This window comes from Pogonomyrmex barbatus, unplaced genomic scaffold, assembly GCF_055798465.1.
Source record: "Pogonomyrmex barbatus isolate J1 unplaced genomic scaffold, ASM5579846v1 scaffold8, whole genome shotgun sequence".
Classification (NCBI taxonomy): Eukaryota; Metazoa; Arthropoda; class Insecta; order Hymenoptera; family Formicidae; genus Pogonomyrmex; species Pogonomyrmex barbatus.
In genome coordinates, this window is record NW_028297182.1 from 4,405,185 (window position 1) to 4,427,741 (window position 22,557).

Sequence of the window (22,557 nt, forward strand, 5' to 3'; positions counted from 1 at the left end):
TTTATTAAATAAATTCTTTATAAATATTATCCGCGTATATAAAATAGAATTCTTAATACGAATCTTTTAACATTTATTTATAATCTGTATATATATATATATATCTATGCATAATAACATAAATATGCTGAACTGTAAAAAAGTAGTAGAAAGGAAGGTCACGTCTTGCACTAATAAAACATAAAAGCTGCAAAAATATTTCCATTAAAATATATTCGCTCTCTCCCCAGTTCCTGTATTAAATTAATTTAAATGTTATTGAAAATAAAAAATTGTCTTATTACACAATTAAAAAAATTAATTGAATACGTTAAATGGCTGTTCATAACAAATAACTCAGCGATAGGAATGCGACGACTCTTTCCATGTTGGGACGAACCCGGATTAAAAACTGAATTTGTCATTGTTGTAAATGTTCCTGAATATTACAATGTTTTTTCAAATTCTTTTCTTTTTGCATCTATGTCAAAACCGCCTTTGACGACACTATATCGTAACTCCTGAAATACCCACGTACCGAATAGGAATTGTGATATTTGATAAGCATGATTATACTGATATTTCTCCCATACAAAACCTCAAATTATGGAGAAGAGAGTTGATGGAAGTACAATGGGATCAAATTTTGAGATTAATTGAAGATGTCACACGTACTGTTGAATATACATGGCAACTACAGGAAAGATATTTCTTAAGAAATCAATTTGCGATCGCAGGTTTGACAGATGATGGCGTGGATAAATTGCAGTTCATACTTTACAGGTAGAATATGTTTTTAAAAAAATTAATTTTTATATTTTTATAATAAAACAATTGTAGAATAAAGAAACGTAGTAAATATTATATAGTACGTAATGCTAGCAGTATTAAAAAATTGCATATATTGTGAATATTTGTATATAACGAATCATTTGTATGTTGTGTTTAGAGAAGAAGATATTATTTACAATGAAAAAATAGATCCTATTGCACGCAAAATAGAGTTATCACGTAAAATAGGACGTAAAGTTGTTGGTCAATTGTTTGGTACCGCGGTTAGTCCATCATGGTGGTCTTGCATGTGGCTGAACGAGGGTATTGCTACTTTGTTCGGCGTGTATACAATCAATCAGGTATTTTTTCACGTGTGTGATAATACTTTCAAAGAAAATTGAATATAAGTTTTATTTGAAAACACACGAGGAGAGAAAGAATATTCTTCCAATATTTTCAATGATATTTAAGTTGAATGTAAAGAATTTTGCCGCATTCATGTGACACCTTTTATAAAATTTATTTAAAATAATTTAATTATATTGTTAATGGTTATTATTATAATGATAATAAATTGATAATTAATAATTAATTATTCCGTGACTATAATTGTAATATCTAGACTATACCAGATACTCGGATGTTGGATTTGTTCGTAGTCCAGACTCAACAAGAATCTCTCCGTCTAGACGATTCACAAATTATGAATCCTCTTGATTCAGAAGTTAACAGTATTTCTGAAATTAATTCTCTCTTCTCTTTCACTTATTACATAAAAGGTATACAGTACTGAATAAATAAAATTAAAACAATTAAAACATGTAAAATTATTTAAGATACAAAACTAAGTTTACTTCAATTTACGTATTTTTTTTATTCATTAAAATAAATAAAGACATATTCTAAAACAAATATATTCCAAAAACATAGAAGTTTTTAATTAATTGTAGGCTTATCAATATTTCTGAGAATTTTTATAAATTTAGTGTCGGTATAATTTCTTTCATGTTTGATCTTATAATGCTTATTTGTCGTAGCACCTTCTATATTGCGTATGCTGCATCATACAGTAGGTGATGATATTTTTCAAAAAGGAATTAAAGCGTATATGAAAAGAGAGTAAGTATTTTCATGTCTTGTATCTTTCCTTTCTTTTCTCTTCTGTCAAATGAACAATTTTTCATTTTTTCATTTTTCACATAATGTAAGGTTATATAATGTAAATAATACTTTGCCATATTCTTTGCCTATATTCTTCACTATTTTTACGAAGTATAACAACTATATTACTACATATAAAATTATATTCTCAAATACTTTCTTACTCCTCGAAATAAAAAAAAATTTAAATGTGTTAAAATAAGTAGAAAATTTTCTATCCAAAATTTGCTATTCGGAATAAATGACTAATCAGCAGTAAAATTTATATTGTAATTATTTTTCAAATATATCGTCACATATATTTTTGTTTGTAAATTATATTGATAAAAATTAAAAACATTTTTGTTATAAAATTTTTATATAAATTTTATAATTTTATATAATAATTTTTTATATAAATTTTTATTATAAAATTTTTATTATAAAATTTATCTATCTGTTATTCAATGATGCCTGATGATGAACTAAAATTTAATCGGTCTAATCGCTATTCAGACTTTGAGATATAACTTACACCGGAGTTTTGCGCAAATAAAATCACGGGCATCTGTACCACAAGAACTAAACTGAGCGAATGATGCGAACTATGTGTGTCTCTTGACAGTTATAACAATTGTATAAATTTGTATTTATGTTATATATAGAGAGAACCATGTTTTTCCTCTGATAATATCTCGATTACACAATGTACATTGTGAATAGAATTAATTTTTATACATTTTTATAAGGACGGGTAGTTTGGACGATTTTTGGACTGTAATGCAATCTGTCTATGATTCACAAACTATGGATTTGGAAAAAATTAATGTAAAAGACTTGATGAATTCTTGGATACAAGAAAAGCAATATCCTATTCTTAATGTAACGGAAACCTTTGAATGGACGCAAATTGTTATAGAAATCGCTTCCAAACCCTGGTACTGAACGGTATCATTAACAAATCAAGTGTATATAAATTTAAAACGAATTTTACCCAAATTTTGTTTAACCCGGGAACAAAAGCACTTTCTTGCAAAATATTATCCTGACTGTCCTGATAGTCAATTTATAATAATTAATCAGCAACAAACAGGTAAATAACGATCAAATACTTTAATGTGGAATATCATTAATTCATTTATTTTATATTATGTACACTTGTTAACTATGGAAAAGGAAAAATTTTTGACTTATTTCTATAACAGAGTTCTTAAATAAAACATATTTTAAAATTGACTTTAAAATTATACATTTAAAATTGACTTTAAAATTATACATTTAAAGTAAATTAGAACAGCCTATTAGAGATCTTAATCTGGCTACAAATATTTTTTTTAAATGAATTACATTTAACGCATTTGTTTAACCGTATTCACATGTTTGATAAAATTCTTGGACTAATTAACTTTCTGACATCAAATATTTATGAACAAAGATTAACTTTCCTAAAACTTTAATTTATTTCTGTAAACAAATTGTCAACTAAATGGTCTGCAAAATTCAATGTAAAATTTAATATTATATCAGTTCGTAAATACCAATTTCTTATTATTTATAATACAAGCTTAATTATTATCTAATGAAAGTATTTTTAGTCGCATTTAAAAATAAAAATAACATTTAATGATATTCCATCTCTACTTAATACCAATTACATTAATTTAATGATAAATTTATTTATTATATGATAGGATTTATTTATTTATTATATGATAGGATATTACCGTTTATTTTATAATTTGGAAAGTTGGTTAAGAATCGTAAGTTGTCTTAATTCCGAAAATTATACAAATATTAATGTTTTAAATCGTGCTCAAATCATTGACGATACGTTCCATTTAATAATATCAGGCCAATCAAATTTTTCTGTATTTTGGGAAGCCACAAGCTACCTAAAGTCGGGAACGGACTATGTAGCATGGTATCCTATGTTTAAAGTTGTTGAGCACATGTCATACATTCTACCTTATTATGACACCGAAAGTAAAAACTTTAAGGTAAAAGCGATTTCAGCAAGGAAAATTTTGACAATTTATGTTGTTATGTTCAAAATATTAATATTTCATTTATAATAATCTAAATCTTTCTCTAAAAGATATAATGTAATTAATTGAGAAAAATAAAATTTGTTACATGTCTACAAGATTCAGCTTAAAATTTTTTGAATAATTTATGTTATCTTTATGTTACTTCTCAATACTTAGACGAAACTACTAATGCAACTGAGTCCGCTTCTTCAAAAGATTGGGTACGAGGAAGAACTTAACGACGACAATCTTATTAAATGTTTAAGACAAGAAGCTCTAAGATAGGCATGTGTTCTCGGTGATAGCAAATGTAAAAAACATGCTGAATTTTAATTGCAATGGCATTTGTCAAATACAACGTAATTATTAATTCTTTTATTATAATATTTTTACAATATTTGCAATACACGTCATACTTTAAATAAAAATATGTAAAACTATAAATTATATTAATTTTATGATAAAATGTTTCAGAGAAAATAAACTATTACCATGGTGGAGGGAATGGACGTTTTGCAATGGGTTATCTGTATCTAGATTTCTCTTGATAAACTATTTAAAGATTGGGATGAAATGTTGAAAATTAAAAAGACTACAAAATAATTAACGAGGAAAGGCATGAATATTGATAATTTGTTCAAAATTTCAAATTATGTTATTCTCAATATTTGAAATTCTGTGAATACAATTAACAAAATTATTTAAATAACTGAGGTATTCTTAGAGAATTTTTATATGTAATATTAGTTTAAACAATTATATATTATTTATCAATAAACCTTAATAATTACGAGTAATTCATTAATAATGTAATTACTTATATAAGAAGACATTTTAAAAATGTTTACATTTAATTGCATTCTTCTTTATTTTTATGTTAATAAATTTTAAGAGAAATATTTCAATATACACTTTGTATTGTTAGCTTAATTTGTATTAAAATCAATTTTAATAATACATATTTAAGAACATAACAACAAAAAAACAATGGTAAACTGAATTTAGTATAAATAATGACATGTTATATTTATACCTCCCACTGCTTATTATAATGTCCTTTATAAGTACCGATGTCTGTTGGCACGGTCATTACTTTGTAACAAACTGTCGAAGCAGAGGGATTCAGAGAATACATTATTTTCTATCACTTATAAACGGTAAATACAACTTGAACAAATTATTACAAATCATTTTAGATATTATTAAGCCTACACAGTTTTAATACATTAATTGATTAATACATTAATACATTAATACATTAATATTAATACATTAATCAATAGTACAATATCTATATACATTTTGTTATAAAAATATAATTTTTATAAAGATTTAAACGCATTTCAGAACGCAAGTATAGTTTACATACAATCTCTTTTTTAAAATTATTATTAACATTAAAAGTTTTTCTTAAGATAAGAAGTTTCACTTCACTTTGTTATAGATGTGTTGATATGATATTAAATATAATAATGAAACGATATGTTCTCATAACACTAGTAAACAATTCTATTTCTTTCTCGATGTAGTAGATAATAAAAGAAACTTTTAATCAATATTAAAAATTGCGTACTGAATTTGAGAGAATCAATATGTTGCAAGTTCTAAAAATAACGGCATTGATAATTTAATTACTTGAATTTAGATACACAGATTTAGATAGATAGATATATAATATTTAGAACCTAAGAATCTACTTTCGAGAACAAGCTGTGACTGTTTTAGATATTTTTATATTTTTCTGTTGAGATCATAAAATCTAGCAATAAAAAAAATCTTTAACTACGATTTCATAGTTTTTGCAAAAGTCAAATTTCGATGATATAATTTTACTTCATATTTCTGTTTCTTATAAAAAATACATTTTTGTAAATGAAAAATTTGTTTAGATGAATATTACCAAATTAATAAAATTGTTATTATATGGAAGTTTACTAAATTACGTTATGGCTCTATACCAACACAAAGAAAATGTATTTGACAAATTTAAAATAAATAACAAGCAAATAAACGGACCAAAAACAACGAGAACTAGAAGATCAGAAGTAATCAAAAACACTAAGGAAATTACATCCAACGCTACACACTCTTACATATACCAAATGTCTAAAACCTTACGTGATAGGCTCAATCCTCGTTTGCCTGATTTTATAAAACCAAAAAAATACGAAATTGAATTAACATTAGAGACAGGAGAAGATATCTTCTATGGAGAGTGTCGTATTATGATTATGATTCTTAAGGCTACACAAAATATAAGCCTGCATTCAGCAAATTTGGAAATGATTCAAGTCATATTAACTGAAAAGATTGATAAACATATAGTAGTGCGTGAAATACGTAATATTTCGTATATACACGAACTGCAAACTGTCGTTTTGAATTTCTCTGAAGTTCTACGTCCTGGTAATTATACTTTGAGCATAACGTATAAAGGTGTTATTGCTAATGATGGAGGTTTTGTCAAGGTCTCATATATAAATGCGATAAGAAAAAAAAAGTGAGTAAGAAAACGTCAAATCACATCACATTAAAAATATTATGTAATAATGTTTAAAATGAGTCTACTATTTATATCTATTAAATACTAATAAATATTATATAATAAAAATTAAAAAGAGTCTCTGAACTAGTGAAAATTAATGATTCACAATGGTATAGGCGATCTATAATAAAGTTCTTTAAATATATGAAAAATAATAAATTATAACTCTGTAAATGTTATAAAATTTACAGAGTTTTAGAAAAAGCTTTGGTTTTGTTGCAAAATAGGTAGTCAGCTAAAGTAAACACTCTGCAAAAAGTTATGAAAATAACAACGTATAAAGTGTTATTATTCCTTCCATAAAGATATTTTATTAAATAAATTCTTTATAAATATTATCCGAGTATATAAAATAGAATTTTTAATACGAAACATTTAACATTTATTTATAATGTGTATATATATATATATATATATGTGTGTGTGTGTGTGTGTGTGTGTGTGTGTGTGTGTGTGTGTGTATATATATATGTGTATATATGTATATATATATCTGTGCATAATAACATAAATATATTGAATTGTAAAAAAGTAGTAGAAAGGAAGGTCACATCTTGCACTAATAAAACGTAAAAGCTGCAAAAATATTTCTATTAAAATATATTCGCTCTCTCCCCGTTCCTGTATTAATTTAAATGTTATTGAAAACAAAAAATTGTCTCATTACACAATTAACAAAATTAATTGAATATGTTAGATGGCTGATCGTAACAAATAACTCAGCGATAGGAATGCGACGACTCTTTCCATGTTGGGATGAACCCGGATTAAAAGCTGAATTTGTCATTGTTGTAAATGTTCCTGAATATTACAATGTTTTTTCAAATTCTTTTCTTTTTGCATCTATATCAAAACCGCCTTTGACGACACACTATATCGCAACTCCTGAAATACCCACGTACCGAATAGGAATTGTGATATTTGATAAGCATGATTATACTGATATTTCTCCCATACAAAACCTCAAATTATGGAGAAGAGAGTTGATGGAAGTACAATGGGATCAAATTTTGAGATTAATTGAAGATGTCACATACACGGTTGAATTTATATGGCGACAACCAGAAGCTTCTTTAAGGAAAAATCAATTTACGATCGCAGGTTTGACAGATGATGGCGTGGATAAATTTGCGTTCGTACTTTACAGGTAGAATATGTTTTTAAAAAAATTAATTTTTATATTTTTATATTAAAACAATTGTAGAATAAAGAAACGTAGTAAATATTATACAGTATGTAATGCTACCAATATTAAAAAATAGCATATATTGTGAATGTTTGTATATAACGAATCATTTGTATGTTGTGTTTAGAGAAGAAGATATTATTTACAATGAAAAAATAGATCCCATTGCACGCAAAATAGAGTCATCACGTAAAATAGGACGTAAAGTGGTTGGTCAATTGTTTGGTACCGCGGTTAGTCCATCATGGTGGTCTTGCATGTGGCTGAACGAGGGTATTGCTACGTTGTTCGGCGTGTATACAATCAATCAGGTATTTTTTCACGTGTGTGATAATACTTTCAAAGAAAACTGAATATAAGTTTTATTTGAAAACACACGAGGAGAGAAAGGATATTCTTCCAATATTTTCAATGATATTTAAGTTGAATGTAAAGAATTTTGCCGCATTCATGTGACATCTTTTATAAAATTTATTTGTAATAATATAATTATATTGTTAATGGTTATTAGTATAATGATAATAAATTGATAATTAATAATTAATTATTCCGTGACTATACTTGTAATATCTAGACTATACCAGATACTCGGATGTTGGATTTGTTCGTAGTCCAGACTCAACAAGAATCTCTCCGTCTAGATGATTCACAAATTATGAATCCTCTTGGTTCAGAAGTTGACAATATCTCTAAAATTAATTCTCTCTTCTCTTTCACCTATTACATAAAAGGTACAGAGTAGTGAATAAATAAAGTTGAAACAATTAAAACATGTAAAATTATTTAAGAACTATACCAAAAATAAGTTTTTACTTTAATTTACATATCTTTTTTATTCACTGAAATAAGTAATGACATATTCTAAGACAAATATATTCTATTAACATCGAAATTTTTAATTAATTGTAGTCTTATCAATTGTCTCTAAGAATTTCGATAAATTTATTGTACGTATAATTTTTTGCATGTTTGATCTTATAACGTTCATCTGTTGTAGCACCTTCTATATTGCGTATGCTACACCATACAGTGGGTGATGAAATCTTTCAAAAAGGGATTAATATGTATATGAACAGAAAGTAAGTATTTTCATGTCTTGTATTTTTTCTCTCTTTTTCTTTATGTCAAATAAGTAATTTTTCATTTTTATTTTTTGTTACATGATGTAAGTTTATATCTAAATAATAATTTGTTATATTCTTTGCTATTTTTGTGCCGTATAATGTTACTACATATAAAATAATTTTCTCAAATACTGTCTTACTTCTCGTAATAAGAAAAAATTTAATTAACATGTATTAAAATAAAAAGAAAGTTTTTTATCCAAAAATTTGCTATACGGAACGAATGACTTAATCAGTATTAAAATTTAATGTAATTATATTTTGAATATATCTTTTAAATATATGTATTTTCGTTTGTAGATAATGATGGAAAAAATTGATAAATATTTTTATAAACTTTATCTGTTATTCAATAATCTCAAATAAAATTCAATCGGTGCAGTCGATGTTGAGACTTTACAACTTAATAATGCAGTTTTGCGCAAATAAAATCACGGGCGTCTGTCTCACACATTGATAACTGAACTGAGTGAATGATGTAAATTATGTGTTTTTTTTTTCGACAATTATAAAAATTGTGTAAATTTGTCTTTATGCTATATAAGAGAAAATTATATTTGCTGATATTGTCTCTATCATAGAATATACATCGTGAATAGAACTAAATTTTATACATTTTTGTAAGGACGGGAAGTCTGGACGATTTCTGGACTGTAATGCAATCTGTGTATGATTCACAAACTATGGATTTGGAGAAAATCAATGTGAAAGATCTGATGAATCCTTGGATACAAGAAAAGCAATATCCTATTCTTAATGTAACGGAAATTTTTGGTTCCGAATGGACAAAAGTTGTTCTAGAAACTGCTTCCGAAAACTGGACGATACCGTTAACACATCAAGTGTACATAAATTTAAAACGAATTTTACCCACATTTTGTTTATCCTGGGAACAAAAGCACTTTCTTACAACGTGTTACAATTCTGAACACAGTCGGTTCATAATAATCAATCGGCAACAAACAGGTAAATGACGATCAAATATTTAAATGTAAAATATCATTAATTTATTTATTCTGAAAACTTGTTAACTATAAAAAAGAAAAAATTATTGGCTTATTTTTGTAACAAAGTTCTTGAATAGGATATATATAACTTTAAGATTGTACAGCTAAAATAATTTAAAATTGTCTATACTCCTTTTAGTGATTTTAATCCATCTACAATTATTCTTTTCTTAAACAAATTACATTAATTTAATAATCATATATATATATTTGATGAAATACTTTGATATTATTCTCTTCTGATATGCAATATTTATAAACAAAAGTTTTGTATTTATTATATTGTTTATTATATATAATTTATTACATTGTTGTAAAGAAGTGGTCAACTTAATGATCCGTAACATAATATAATATTATATAAAATTCAATATTACATTAGTATGTAAATATGAATTTTTTTATTATTTATATATTTATATAATACGAGCTAAATTATTAATTAATATTTTAATTTGTATTTTTGATCATATTTAAAAATAAAAATAACATTTAATAATATTCAATCTGTAATTAATGTTAATTACATTATAATTTAATATAATTTAATGACAAATCGTAATTATTTATTTCGCATGACAGGATATTACCGGGTATATTATGATTTGGAAAGTTGGTTAAGAATTATAAATTATCTTAATTCCGAGAATTATACTAATATTAATGTTTTAAATCGTGCTCAAATCATCGATGATACATTCCATTTAGCGATATCAGGCAAATTAAATTTTGATGTATTTTGGGATGTCGTAAGCTATCTAAAATGGGAAACGGACTATATACCATGGTATCCTATGTTCAAAGCTGCTGAGTACATATCATATCTTCTACCGTTTGATACTGTCGATAGTAAAATATTCAAGGTGATTTCAGTAAAGAAAATTCTGACAACTCATGTTGTTATGTTCCAAATATTAATATTAATATACTTTTAATAACTATCTAAATTCTTCCTCTAAAAAATATGATGTAACTAATATAGAAAAATAAAATTTTTTTCATTTCCACATTTCTACAAGAAATTCAGTTTAAAATTTTTTGAATTAATTTCGAATTAATGTTATCTTTATTTTATTTCACAATATTTAGATGAAACTACTAATGCAACTGGGTCCGCTTCTTCAAAAAATTGGATACGAGGAGAAATCTAATGATGACGCGTTTATTAAATGTTTAAGACAAGAAGCTTTAAGATGGGCTTGTATTCTCGATGATAGCGAATGCAAAAAACATGCTGAATATAAGTTGCAATGGCATTTGTTAAATCCGATGTAATTATTTGTTCTTCTATTGTAATATTTTTACAATATTTAAAATACACTTACGTTATACTTTAAATAAAAATATGTAAAAATACAGATTATAATTTTATGGTAAAATGTTTCAGAGAAAATAAACTGTTACCATGGTGGAGGGAATGGACATTCTGTAATGGTTTATGTGTATCTATCATTTCTCTTGACAAATTATTTATAGATTTGGATGATGTTTCGAGAATTGAATATCCAGAAATGATAAAATCTCTAACTTGCTGTAATGATACTCACAGTCTCCTGTCTCTCTTCAATAAGCTAAACAAGTTAAGAAATGATTACATCTTTAGTTATACAAAAGATAATGCACGGATGATCTCTTTTATTAAAAACTATATTTATTGGTTTTATTACGTTACTCAGAGACATGCAAATGATGATTCAATTAATTACATTTTATTAAACAATTTGGAAGAAATTAAGCCCAAGTAATAACTTGTTTTCAAATTTTATATGTTTAATGCAAATTTTTAATTTGCATACAATTAGAACTTTATTATATTATTTTATTATATTATATTATATGCAATTTCTTTTCTAGGGAGATTAGTACAACCGCAGCAGTAATTAATATTATAAATTATACATATTCTGGTAAATTACTCTGTGAGGTAAGTTTTATTAAGTACAATAACTCTTTTCATATTTTTGTTAAATTACGATACTTTGATTATATTTTATATGTCATAATGTTACAAAAATTTTACTTTAATGTTGTTGACTAAGGAATTATATAAATAACATATATATGTAATATAAAAAAAATTAATAATTTATTTTTATATATATTTTTATATATTTCATAAAAGTCGGTAAAATTATTAATTTTTAATATATATATGAGTATTGTTATTGATTACAAACAACATACAAATTTACAAAATTTTATTTATTATTTTATTAAAAAGACAATAACGTCAGTATTTTCTAAAACTTGATACATTCTGATCCTGTGTGATGTAAATGATCGTCACTTCGTGGCATAAGTTTGTATAAGTGTTGCATTGTTAAAATAGGATAAAAAATCCTATATTTTTCGTATTTCTCAATTACTAATAAGTCATTATTTAATGAAAATTTATGAATAAACATATGCCTATTGGATATAGCTTTCATTGTTGCTAGAAACGAGATGTTTAGATGCGTGCAAATAAGCAAATAGTGCATTATTTGTAGATAACACGTCTAAATATCTCATCGCATACCTAACAACAATCGTAAATGTGTGTATTATCTTTTTATTAACTTTTTATTAATTGCGAATATTGCGATGCGGACTAAGGATTTTTTTAGTTATTATCAGTAAAATCGGCTTTGCCTGCATATAAGCGCTCTGTCAATAATGATTAGATAGCCTATAAAGAAATACATAAATGAATACATAAGATACAAGTAATATTATAACATTATTATATAGTGTCATGTGTTTCATATTACAATTTTCCTTTTTAAAATTATTAATTTTGCAGAATGTATGCATATTTAACATAACTATGTTAATTTTTCAGATGCAGAAATGGATACGTAAGAATCTTACTAATTCATTACTTCAGAATACTGAATATAAAATAAAAATGCGTCTCAAGAAACTTTATAGTAAGTATTGTAGATGATGAATGTAAGATGATCCTGCTTTAGTCTTTAATGGATTATATAAGAGAAGATTGCATTAAATTTATGCTGCTTTGTGTACCATTTCGATATTACTGCCAGTGCAAAAATGTATCCGTATTTCGTGTCAGGTATCATAGTTTTTCAATATTGTTAGAGAAAATCGGAATACAATGTAGGATTTGTCTAAGACTTGGTTTGTAGGTAAAAATAGATACATATCGATATATTCACACCTTTCTTGTTTTCCACTTTGTGGATATCGCTTTGTAACATTCGACAATCAATCAATCATTCGACAATCAATCTCAGAGAAGAAAACAGACTGATATCGTTAGAAATTATTGACATTTATATAAGCATTACTTTAAAATATATTATTAATATTATTATAAACTATTCTTATACATAATTAATTTTATAATAATTATTAAAAATATATTCTATGATGCGTATAAAACTTTTGTACGTATATTCTAAGTATATGTGTAAAATAGACGTCAAATAATATATAACGATTTTACATTAGTCTTATCTATAACTAGTTGCCTAGTCTTATTTTTCGAAATTGATTATCGCGTTTTATGAAAAAGATTACAAAATAACTAACAAGGAAAGGCATGAATATTGATAATTTGTTCAAAATTTCAAATTATAAATGGCATTGTTATTTTTAATATTTGAAATTCTGTGATACAATTAACAAAATAATTTAAATAACTGAGTTATTTTTAGAGAATTTTGTATGTAATGTTAACTTAAATAATTATTTATTGTTTATCAATCATAAAGATAATTTCTATTTGTAAATAAATTTGACATAAAAATTTATCAACAGCGTTTGATTATATATTTTAATTTTAGAAACATTTCAGAAACCATTTGGAAAAGCGTTAAAAATATTTCATTAAATTTCTGCAAAAGTAAATAGAAATATGTATCAACATTTATTTGCTTCGAATAAAATTTTAAGATTATATTAATATATAAATTAAATATAAATAAATAAATTTCTGAATTATAAAATCTTCTATTAACAATATTATTAAAGATTTTGAATTCTTGGATGGACTAGATATTGTCTACATATTTAATGATAAATTTACGTCTAATATATATATATATATATATATATATATATATATATATATACATTGGTGTAGAAACATTTTATTACATATTATTTTATTATTAATAAAAAATAATGTAATTTATATACAACTAAATATAAAACATACGAGACGTCCTTTACATTTTTATTAGGAAAATACATCTAATAAACATAATGTTTATTCAATGTGTATTTTTAATCCAACGATTTGACAATAAATCTTAATAATTACGACTTCATTAAAAATTAATAATGTAATTACTTATGTAATAAAACATTTAAAAATTTGCATATTTAATTACATTCTTCTTTATTTTTATGTTAATAAATTTTAAGAGAAATATTTTAATATATAACACTTTGTTCTGTTAGCTTAATTTGTATTAAAATCAATTTTAATAATATATTTAAATACATAACAACAAAAAAATAATGGTAATCTGAATTTAGTTATAAATAATGACATGTTATAATTATACCTCCCACTGCTTATTATGATGTCCTTTATAAGTACCAATGTTTGTTGGCACGGTCACTTTGTAACAAACTGTCGAAGCAGTGAGATTCAGAGAATATACTATTTTCTATCACTTATAACGGTAAATGTAACTTCAATAAATTATTATAAATTATTTTAAATATCATTAAGCCTATACAGTTTTAATACATAAATCATTGAAGCAATAGTATAATATTTATATATATTTTGTTATACAAATATAATTTTTATAAAGATTTAGAAGCATTTCAAAACGTAAGTATAGTTTATATTCAATCTCTTTTTTAAAATTATTATTAACACTAAAAGTTTTTCTTAAGATAAGATAAGATAAGAAGTTTTACTTCATTTCGTTATGCATGTTTCGGTATAATGTTTGATATAATAATGAAAGTATAATGAAACAATATGTTCTCATAACACTAGTAAACAATTCTATTTCTTTCTCGATGTAGTAGATAATAAAAGAAGCTGTTAATCAATATTAAAAATTTGCGTACTGAATTTGAGAGAACCAATACGTTGCAAGTTCTAAAAATAACGGCACGTTGATTTAATTTAATTACTTGAAATTGGATACACAGATTTAGATAGACAAATATATGGTATTTAGAACTTAAGAATCTACTTTCGAAAACAAGCTGTGGCTATTTTATTTATTTTTGTACTCTTCTGTTGTGATCATAATCTATTAATAAAAAAAATCTTTAACTATGGTTTCATCATAGTTTTTGCAAAAGTCAAATTTCGACGATATAATTTTACTTTTTTATTTTTATTTTTCTGTTCCTCATAAAAAATACATTTCTGTAAATGAAAAATTTGTTTAGATGAATATTACCAATTTAATAAAATTGTTATTATATGGAAGTTTACTAAATTACGTTATGGCTCTATACCAACACAAAGAAAATGTATTTGACAAATTTAAAATAAATAACAAGCAAATAAACGGACCAAAAACAACGAGAACTAGAAGATCAGAAGTAATCAAAAACACTAAGGAAATTACATCCAACGCTACACACTCTTTCATATATCAAATGTCTCAAATCGTACGTGTTAGGCTTGTAAATCATTGTTTGCCTGATTTTAAAAAATTAAAAAAATACAATATTGAAGTAACATTAGAGACAGGAGAGGATATCTTCTATGGAGAATGTCGTATTATGATTATCATTCTTAAGGCTACACAAAATATAAGCCTGCATTCAGCAAATTTGGAAATAGCTGAAGTCATATTAACAGGAAAGATTGATAGTTATTTAATAGTGGATAATGCACATAATATTTCGTATATACACGAACAGCAAATTGTCGTCTTGGATTTCCTTGATGTTATATATCCTGGTAATTATACTTTGAGCATAACGTATAAAGGTGTTATTGCTAATGATGGAGGTTTTGTCAAGGTCTCATATATAAATGCGATAGGAGAAAAAAAGTGAGTAAGAAAACGTACACGTCACATTAAAAATATTACATAATAATGTCTAAAATGAGTCTACTATTTATATCTATTAAATACTAATAAATATTATATAATAAAAATTAAAAAGAGTTTCTGAATGAACTAGTGAAAATTAATGATTCACAATGGTATAGGCGATCTAATAAAGTTCGTTAAATGTATGAAAAATAATATATTATAACTCTGTAAATATTATAATATTTACAGAGTTTTAGAAAAAGCTTCGGTTTTGTTGCAAAGTAGGTAGTCAGCTAAAGTAAACACTCTGCAAAAAGTTATGAAAATAACAACAAATATAAAGTTATTATTCCTTTCATAAACGTGTTTTATTAAATAAATTTGTAAATATTATCAACCTATAAAATAGAATTTTTAATACGAATCTTTTAACATTTATTTATAATCTGTATATATATCTATGCATAATAACATAAATATATTGAATTGGAAAAAAGTAGTAAAGAGGAAGGTCTTGCACTAATAAAACATAAAAGCTGTAAAAATATTTCTATTAAAATATATTCGCTCTTTGCCCCGTTCCTGTAATAAATTAATTTAAATGATATTGAAAATAAAAAATTGTCTTATTACACAATTATCAAAATTAATTGAATATGTTAGATGGCTGATCGTAACAAATAACTCAGCGATAGGAATGCGACGACTCTTTCCATGTTGGGATGTACCCGGATTAAAAGCTGAATTTGTCATTGTTGTAAAGGTTCCTGAATATTACAATGTTTTTTCAAATCCTTTTCTTTTTGCATCTATGTCAAAACCGCCTTTGATGATATACTATATCGTAACTCCTGAAATACCCACGTATCGAATAGGAATTGTGATATTTGATAAGCATGATTATACTAATATTTCTCCCTTACAAAACCTCAAATTATGGAGAAGAGAGTTGATGGAAGTACAATGGGATCAAATTTTGAGATTAATTGAAGATGTCACACGTACTGTTGAACATGGCAATTACAGGAAGGATATTTCTTAAAAAATCAATTTGCGATCGCAGGTTTGACAGATGATGGCGTGGATAAATTGCAGTTCATACTTTACAGGTAGAATATGTTTTTAAAAAAATTAATTTTTATATTTTTATAATAAAACAATTGTAGAATAAAGAAACGTAGTAAATATTATACAGTATGTAATGCTACCAATATTAAAAAATAGCATATATTGTGAATGTTTGTATATAACGAATCATTTGTATGTTGTGTTTAGAGAAGAAGATATTATTTACAATGAAAAAATAGATCCCATTGCACGCAAAATAGAGTTATCACGTAAAATAGGACGTAAAGTGGTTGGTCAATTGTTTGGTACCGCGGTTAGTCCATCATGGTGGTCTTGCATGTGGCTGAACGAGGGTATTGCTACGTTGTTCGGCGTGTATACAATCAATCAGGTATTTTTTCACGTGTGATAATACTTTCAAAGAAAACTGAATATAAGTTTTAAAACACACGAGGAGAGAAAGAATATTCTTCCAATATTTTCAATGATATTTAAGTTGAATGTAAAGAATTTTGCCGCATTCAAGTGACATCTTTTATAAAATTTATTTAAAATAATTTAATTATATTGTTAATGGTTATTATTATAATGATAATAAATTGATAATTAATAATTAATTATTCCGTGACTATACTTGTAATATCTAGACTATACCAGATACTCGGATGTTGGATTTGTTCGTAGTCCAGACTCAACAAGAATCTCTCCGTCTAGACGATTCACAAGTTATGAATCCTCTGGATTCAGAAGTTAACAGTATTTCTGAAATTAATTCTCTCTTCTCTTTCACTTATTACATGAAAGGTATACAGTACTGAATAAATAAAATTAAAACAATTAGAACATGTAAAATTATTTAAGATACCAAAAATAAGTTTTACTTCAATTTACGTATTTTTTTTATTCATTAAAATAAATAAAGACATATTCTAAAACAAATATATTCCAAAAACATAGAAGTTTTTAATTAATTGTAGGCTTATCAATATTTCTGAGAACTTTCATAAATTTAGTGTTGGTATAATTTCTTTCATGTTTGATCTTATGATGCTTATTTGTCGTAGCACCTTCTATATTGCGTATGCTGCATCATACAGTGGGTGATGATATTTTTCAAAAAGGAATTAAAGCGTATATGAAAAGAGAGTAAGTATTTTCATGTTTTGTATCTTTCCTTTCTTTTCTTTTCTGTCAAATGAACAATTTTTCATTTTTTCATTTTTCACATAATGTAAGGTTATATAATGTAAATAATGATTTGGCATATTCTTTGCCTATATTCTTCACTATTTTTACGAAGTATAACAACTATATTACTACATATAAAATTATATTCTCAAATACTTTCTTACTCCTCGAAATAAAAAAAAATTAAATGTGTTAAAATAAGTAGAAAATTTTCTATCCAAAATTTGCTATTCGGAATAAATGACTAATCAGCAGTAAAATTTATATTGTAATTATTTTTCAAATATATCGTCACATATATTTTTGTTTGTAAATTATATTGATAAAAATTAAAAACATTTTTATTATAAAATTTTTATATAAATTTTATAATTTTATATAATAACTTTTATATAAATTTTTATTATTAAATTTTTATTATAAAATTTATCTATCTGTTATTCAATGATGCCTGATGATGAACTAAAATTTAATCGGTCTAATCGCTATTCAGACTTTGAGATATAACTTACACCGGAGTTTTCCGCAAATAAAATCACGGGCATCTGTACCACAAGAACTAAACTGAGCGAATGATGCGAACTATCCGTGTCTTTTGATAGTTATAACAATTGTATAAATTTGTATTTATGTTATATATAGAGAGAACCATGTTTTTCCTCTGATAATGTCTCGATTACACAATATACATTGTGAATAAAATTAATTTTTATACATTTTTATAAGGACGGGTAGTTTGGACGATTTTTGGATTGTAATGCAATCTGTCTATGATTCACAAACTATGGATTTGGAAAAAATTAATGTAAAAGACTTGATGAATCCTTGGATACAAGAAAAGCAACATCCTATTCTTAATGTAACGGAAACCTTTGAATGGACGCAAATTGTTATAGAAACCGCTTCCATACCCTGGTACTGGACGGTACCATTAACAAATCAAGTGTATATAAATTTAAAACGAATTTTACCCAAAATTTGTTTAACCCGGGAACAAAAGCACTTTTTTGCAAAATATTACCCTGTCTGTCCTGATAGTCAATTTATAATAATTAATCAGCAACAAACAGGTAAATAAGGATCAAATACTTTAATGTGGAATATCATTAATTCATTTATTTTGTATTATGTACACTTGTTAACTATGGAAAAGGAAAAATTTTTGACTTATTTCTATAATAGAGTTCTTAAATAAAACATATTTTAAAATTGACTTTAAAATTATACATTTAAAGTAAATTAGAACAGCCTATTAGAGATCTTAATCTGACTACAATTATTTTTTTTAAATGAATTACATTTAACGCATTTTGTTTAATAACCGTATTCACATGTTTGATGAAATTCTTGGAATTCTCTAATTAACTTTCTGATATGAAATATTTATGAACAAAGATTAACTTTCCTAAAACTTTAATTTATTTCTGTAAACAAATTGTCAACTAAATGATCTGCATAATTCAACGTAAAGTTCAATAATATATCAGTTTGTAATCAGTTTGTAAATATCAATTTCTTATTATTTATAACACAAGTTTAATTATTACCTAATGAAAGCATTTTTAGTCGCATTTAAAAATAAAAATAACATTTAATGATATTTCTACCATCTCTACTTAATACCAATTACATTAATTTAATACAATTTAATGATAAATAATATTTATTTATTATATGATAGGATATTACCGTGTATTTTATAATTTGGAAAGTTGGTTAAAAATTATAAATTATCTTAATTCAGAGAATTATACAAATATTAATGTTTTAAATCGTGCTCAAATCATCGATGATACATTCCATTTAGCGATATCAGGCAAATTAAATTTTTATGTATTTTGGGAAGCCACAAGCTACCTAAAGTCGGAAACGGACTATGTAGCATGGTATCCTATGTTTAAAGTTGTTGAGCACATGTCATACATTCTACCTTATTATGACACCGAAAGTAAAAACTTTAAGGTAAAAGCGATTTCAGCAAGGAAAATTTTGACAATTTATGTTGTTATGTTCAAAATATTAATATTTCATTTATAATAATCTAAATCTTTCTCTAAAAGATATAATGTAACTAATTGAGAAAAATAAAATTTGTTACATGTCTACAAGATTCAGCTTAAAATTTTTTGAATAATTAATGTTATCTTTATGTTACTTCACAATACTTATAGATGAAAGTACTAATGCAACTGGTTCCGCTTCTTCAAAAGATTGGGTACGAGGAAGAACCTAACGACGACAGCCTTATTAAATGTTTAAGACAAGAAGCTCTAAGATGGGCATGTGTTCTCGGTGATAGCGAATGCAAAAAACATGCTGAATTTAAATTGCAATGGCATTTGTCAAATACAAGGTAATTATTAATTCTTCTATTATAATATTTTTATAATAATTGCAATACACGTCATACTTTAAATAAAAATATGTAAAATTATAAATTATATTAATTTTATGATAAAATGTTTCAGAGAAAATAAACTATTACCATGGTGGAGGGAATGGACGTTCTGTAATGGGTTATCTGTATCTAGATCTATTTCTCTTGACAAACTATTTAAAGATTGGGATGAAATGTTGAAAATTAAAAATCTAAATGTGTTTAAAGTTGTAACTTGCTATAATAATATTTCTAGTCTCGTGTCTCTTCTCTATAAGCTAAAAACATCCAAAAATAATTACGTGTCTGCTTATACAGAAGATAATGCAAGGACAATCACTGTTATTACCAAACACTATATTAATCTTTTTCATTATGTTATTCAGAGACATGCAAATGAAGTTTCATTTAATCACATTTTATTAAAGAATTTGGAAGAAATCAAGCCTAAGTAATAATCATCAACGTTTTCACAAATTTTAAATTTTAAATGCAAATTTTTAATTTGCATACAATCAAAACTTTATTACATTAGTTTATTATATTACATTATATGCAATTTCTTTTCTAGAGAGATTAGTACAACCGCAGCATTAATTAATATTATAAATTATATCTATTCTGGTAAATTACTCTGTAAGGTAAGTTTTATTAAGCATAATAACTCTTGTTCTTTTCTTTAAATTACGATTTTTTTAGTTTTATTTTATATGTCATAATGTTACAAAAATTTTATTTTAATGTTGTTGAGAAATTGTTGTTTAGGAAATCAGATAAATAACTTATAAATGTAACATAAAGAAAATAATACTCTATTCCTATTTATTTCATAAAAATGAATAATTTTTAATGTATTTATTTCCTTTCAAACAACATAAAAATGTTTTAATGTTTTTATTTTCTTTCAAACAACATAAAAATTTAAAATATTATGTTATTTACACAAAAACAATAACGTCTGTATTTTCTAATACTTGATATACTCTCATGTGTGATATAAAGGATCTTTTATACTTTCTGACACAAGTTTGTATGCAAATAGCATTGTCAAAATAGGATAAAAAGTCCTGTATTTTTTGTATTTTCCTACTGCTAGTAAATCATTAATTTAATTAATAAAAATTCGTGAAACATGCTTATAAAAGATAGCCCTTCATTATTACTAGAAACGCTGCGAGATGTTTGAATGCGTGCAAATAAGCGAATAGTGCATTATTTGTAGATCATACTTCAAAACATCTCATTGCATACCTAACAATTGCAATAAATACGCATAATATTGAACTGCCTCTCCAAATTCACTCCTACCTTTTTATCAATCAATAACTTTTTATTAATTGCAAAACTCGCGACGCGGTACGGATTTTTTTATTTATTATTAGTAAAATCGTTTTTATCTGCACATAAGCTCTCTGTCAATAAATTAGATAGCCTGTAAAAAAATACATAAACGAATACATGTATAATACACATATTACATTACTAAGTAACATTATTACATAATATCATGTTTCATATTACAATTTTTTAAATAAAATTATTAATTTTGCAAAATATGTGCATATTTAACATGACCATGCTAATTTTGCAGATATGGGAATGGATTCATAAGAATCTTACTAATTCATTACTTCAGTTCAATTTCAAATACAAAATATACATGCGTCTCAGGAAACGATATGTTGGTACTATATATGAAGCATGTATGATGATTCACTTTAGCTAGATGGATTATATAAGATATAATGGATTATATAAGAGAAGGTTGCATTAAATTTATTCTGCTTTATGAATCATCTTGATATTATTACCAGTACTAAAAATGTATTCGTAATTCGTGTCAAATATTATAGATTTTCAATATTGTTAGAGAAAATCGGAATACAATTTAGGATTTATCATTTTGTGAGTTGTAATTGGTTGTTAGAATAGATACATATCGCATCTTTCTTGCATTTATGTTAGACTAGATTACTTTAAAAAATATTATTAATATTATTATAAATTATTTTTGTACATAGTTAATTTTATAATAATCATTAATAATACTATGATATACTAAGAAGCGTAAACGACTTCTGTATGTAAATGCATATAATAAACGTCAAATAATACTAACGATTTTACATTAGTCTTATCTCTGACTAGTCCGCTAATCTTATTTCGAAATTGAATATTG

At 25.1% G+C, this 22,557-nt stretch overlaps 5 protein-coding genes across 8 annotated transcripts in view; all 5 read left to right on the plus strand.

The window, feature by feature from the left end:
* Positions 1–6,424, plus strand: part of LOC105422282 (aminopeptidase A-like) — an 8,181-nt gene extending 1,757 nt beyond the window's left edge. The window contains exon 3 of the mRNA XM_089083853.1: positions 5,810–6,424. Within this exon, the coding sequence (XP_088939979.1) occupies positions 5,810–6,424 (615 nt within the window). The remainder of the gene's footprint in view (positions 1–5,809) is intronic.
* LOC105427774 (aminopeptidase N-like) overlaps positions 1–13,732 on the plus strand; it is a 27,229-nt gene extending 13,497 nt beyond the window's left edge. Inside the window, exon 10 of the mRNA XM_089083861.1 lies at positions 12,911–13,732. The gene's annotated coding sequence lies outside the window, so the exon portion shown is untranslated. The remainder of the gene's footprint in view (positions 1–12,910) is intronic.
* On the plus strand, positions 319–22,504 carry LOC105424668 (aminopeptidase N-like). 4 transcript variants are annotated; one of them, XM_089083831.1, is made up of 12 exons: positions 14,314–14,571; positions 15,147–15,760; positions 16,409–16,854; positions 17,021–17,204; positions 17,461–17,617; positions 17,878–17,959; positions 18,728–19,071; positions 19,683–19,963; positions 20,173–20,354; positions 20,470–20,829; positions 20,950–21,019; positions 21,970–22,504. In XM_089083831.1, exons 4-12 carry the CDS (start codon positions 17,151–17,153, stop codon positions 22,102–22,104), a joined length of 1,665 nt encoding a protein of 554 aa, XP_088939957.1. In that variant the 5' UTR covers positions 14,314–14,571; positions 15,147–15,760; positions 16,409–16,854; positions 17,021–17,150; the 3' UTR covers positions 22,105–22,504. The 4 variants fall into 4 exon arrangements, with proteins under 4 accessions (XP_088939955.1, XP_088939957.1, XP_088939958.1 ...); XM_089083832.1 differs by having other exon boundaries at positions 14,348–14,416; XM_089083829.1 differs by lacking the exons at positions 14,314–14,571; positions 15,147–15,760; positions 16,409–16,854; positions 17,021–17,204; positions 17,461–17,617 and adding exons at positions 319–762; positions 929–1,112; positions 1,376–1,532.
* On the plus strand, positions 1,548–4,069 carry LOC105422850 (aminopeptidase N-like). The gene is made up of 3 exons (XM_089083850.1): positions 1,548–1,872; positions 2,643–2,986; positions 3,610–4,069. The coding sequence occupies exons 1-2, from the start codon at positions 1,808–1,810 to the stop codon at positions 2,836–2,838; spliced, it is 261 nt and encodes an 86-aa protein (XP_088939976.1). The 5' UTR covers positions 1,548–1,807; the 3' UTR covers positions 2,839–2,986; positions 3,610–4,069.
* LOC148934717 (aminopeptidase N-like) lies at positions 7,086–12,816 on the plus strand. The gene is made up of 10 exons (XM_089083854.1): positions 7,086–7,612; positions 7,779–7,962; positions 8,226–8,382; positions 8,649–8,730; positions 9,398–9,741; positions 10,365–10,645; positions 10,872–11,053; positions 11,170–11,523; positions 11,637–11,706; positions 12,604–12,816. Exons 1-10 carry the CDS (start codon positions 7,101–7,103, stop codon positions 12,706–12,708), a joined length of 2,271 nt encoding a protein of 756 aa, XP_088939980.1. The 5' UTR covers positions 7,086–7,100; the 3' UTR covers positions 12,709–12,816.
* Positions 22,505–22,557: the final 53 nt, after the last annotated feature.

Bases quoted from the DNA above. Each gene is read 5' to 3' on its own strand.
- LOC105424668 (XM_089083829.1), top strand. From the start codon at position 602: ATGGAAGTACAATGGGATCAAATTTTGAGATTAATTGAAGATGTCACA. The intron at 1,113-1,375 runs GTATTTTTTCAC...TGTAATATCTAG, and splicing joins GCGTGTATACAATCAATCAG to ACTATACCAGATACTCGGAT. The intron at 21,020-21,969 runs GTAAGTTTTATT...CTAATTTTGCAG, and splicing joins CTGGTAAATTACTCTGTAAG to ATATGGGAATGGATTCATAA.
- LOC105422850 (XM_089083850.1), top strand. From the start codon at position 1,808: ATGCTGCATCATACAGTAGGTGATGATATTTTTCAAAAAGGAATTAAA. The intron at 1,873-2,642 runs GTAAGTATTTTC...CATTTTTATAAG, and splicing joins AAAGCGTATATGAAAAGAGA to GACGGGTAGTTTGGACGATT.
- LOC148934717 (XM_089083854.1), top strand. From the start codon at position 7,101: ATGTTATTGAAAACAAAAAATTGTCTCATTACACAATTAACAAAATTA. The intron at 7,613-7,778 runs GTAGAATATGTT...TGTTGTGTTTAG, and splicing joins TTTGCGTTCGTACTTTACAG to AGAAGAAGATATTATTTACA. The intron at 9,742-10,364 runs GTAAATGACGAT...TTCGCATGACAG, and splicing joins AATCAATCGGCAACAAACAG to GATATTACCGGGTATATTAT.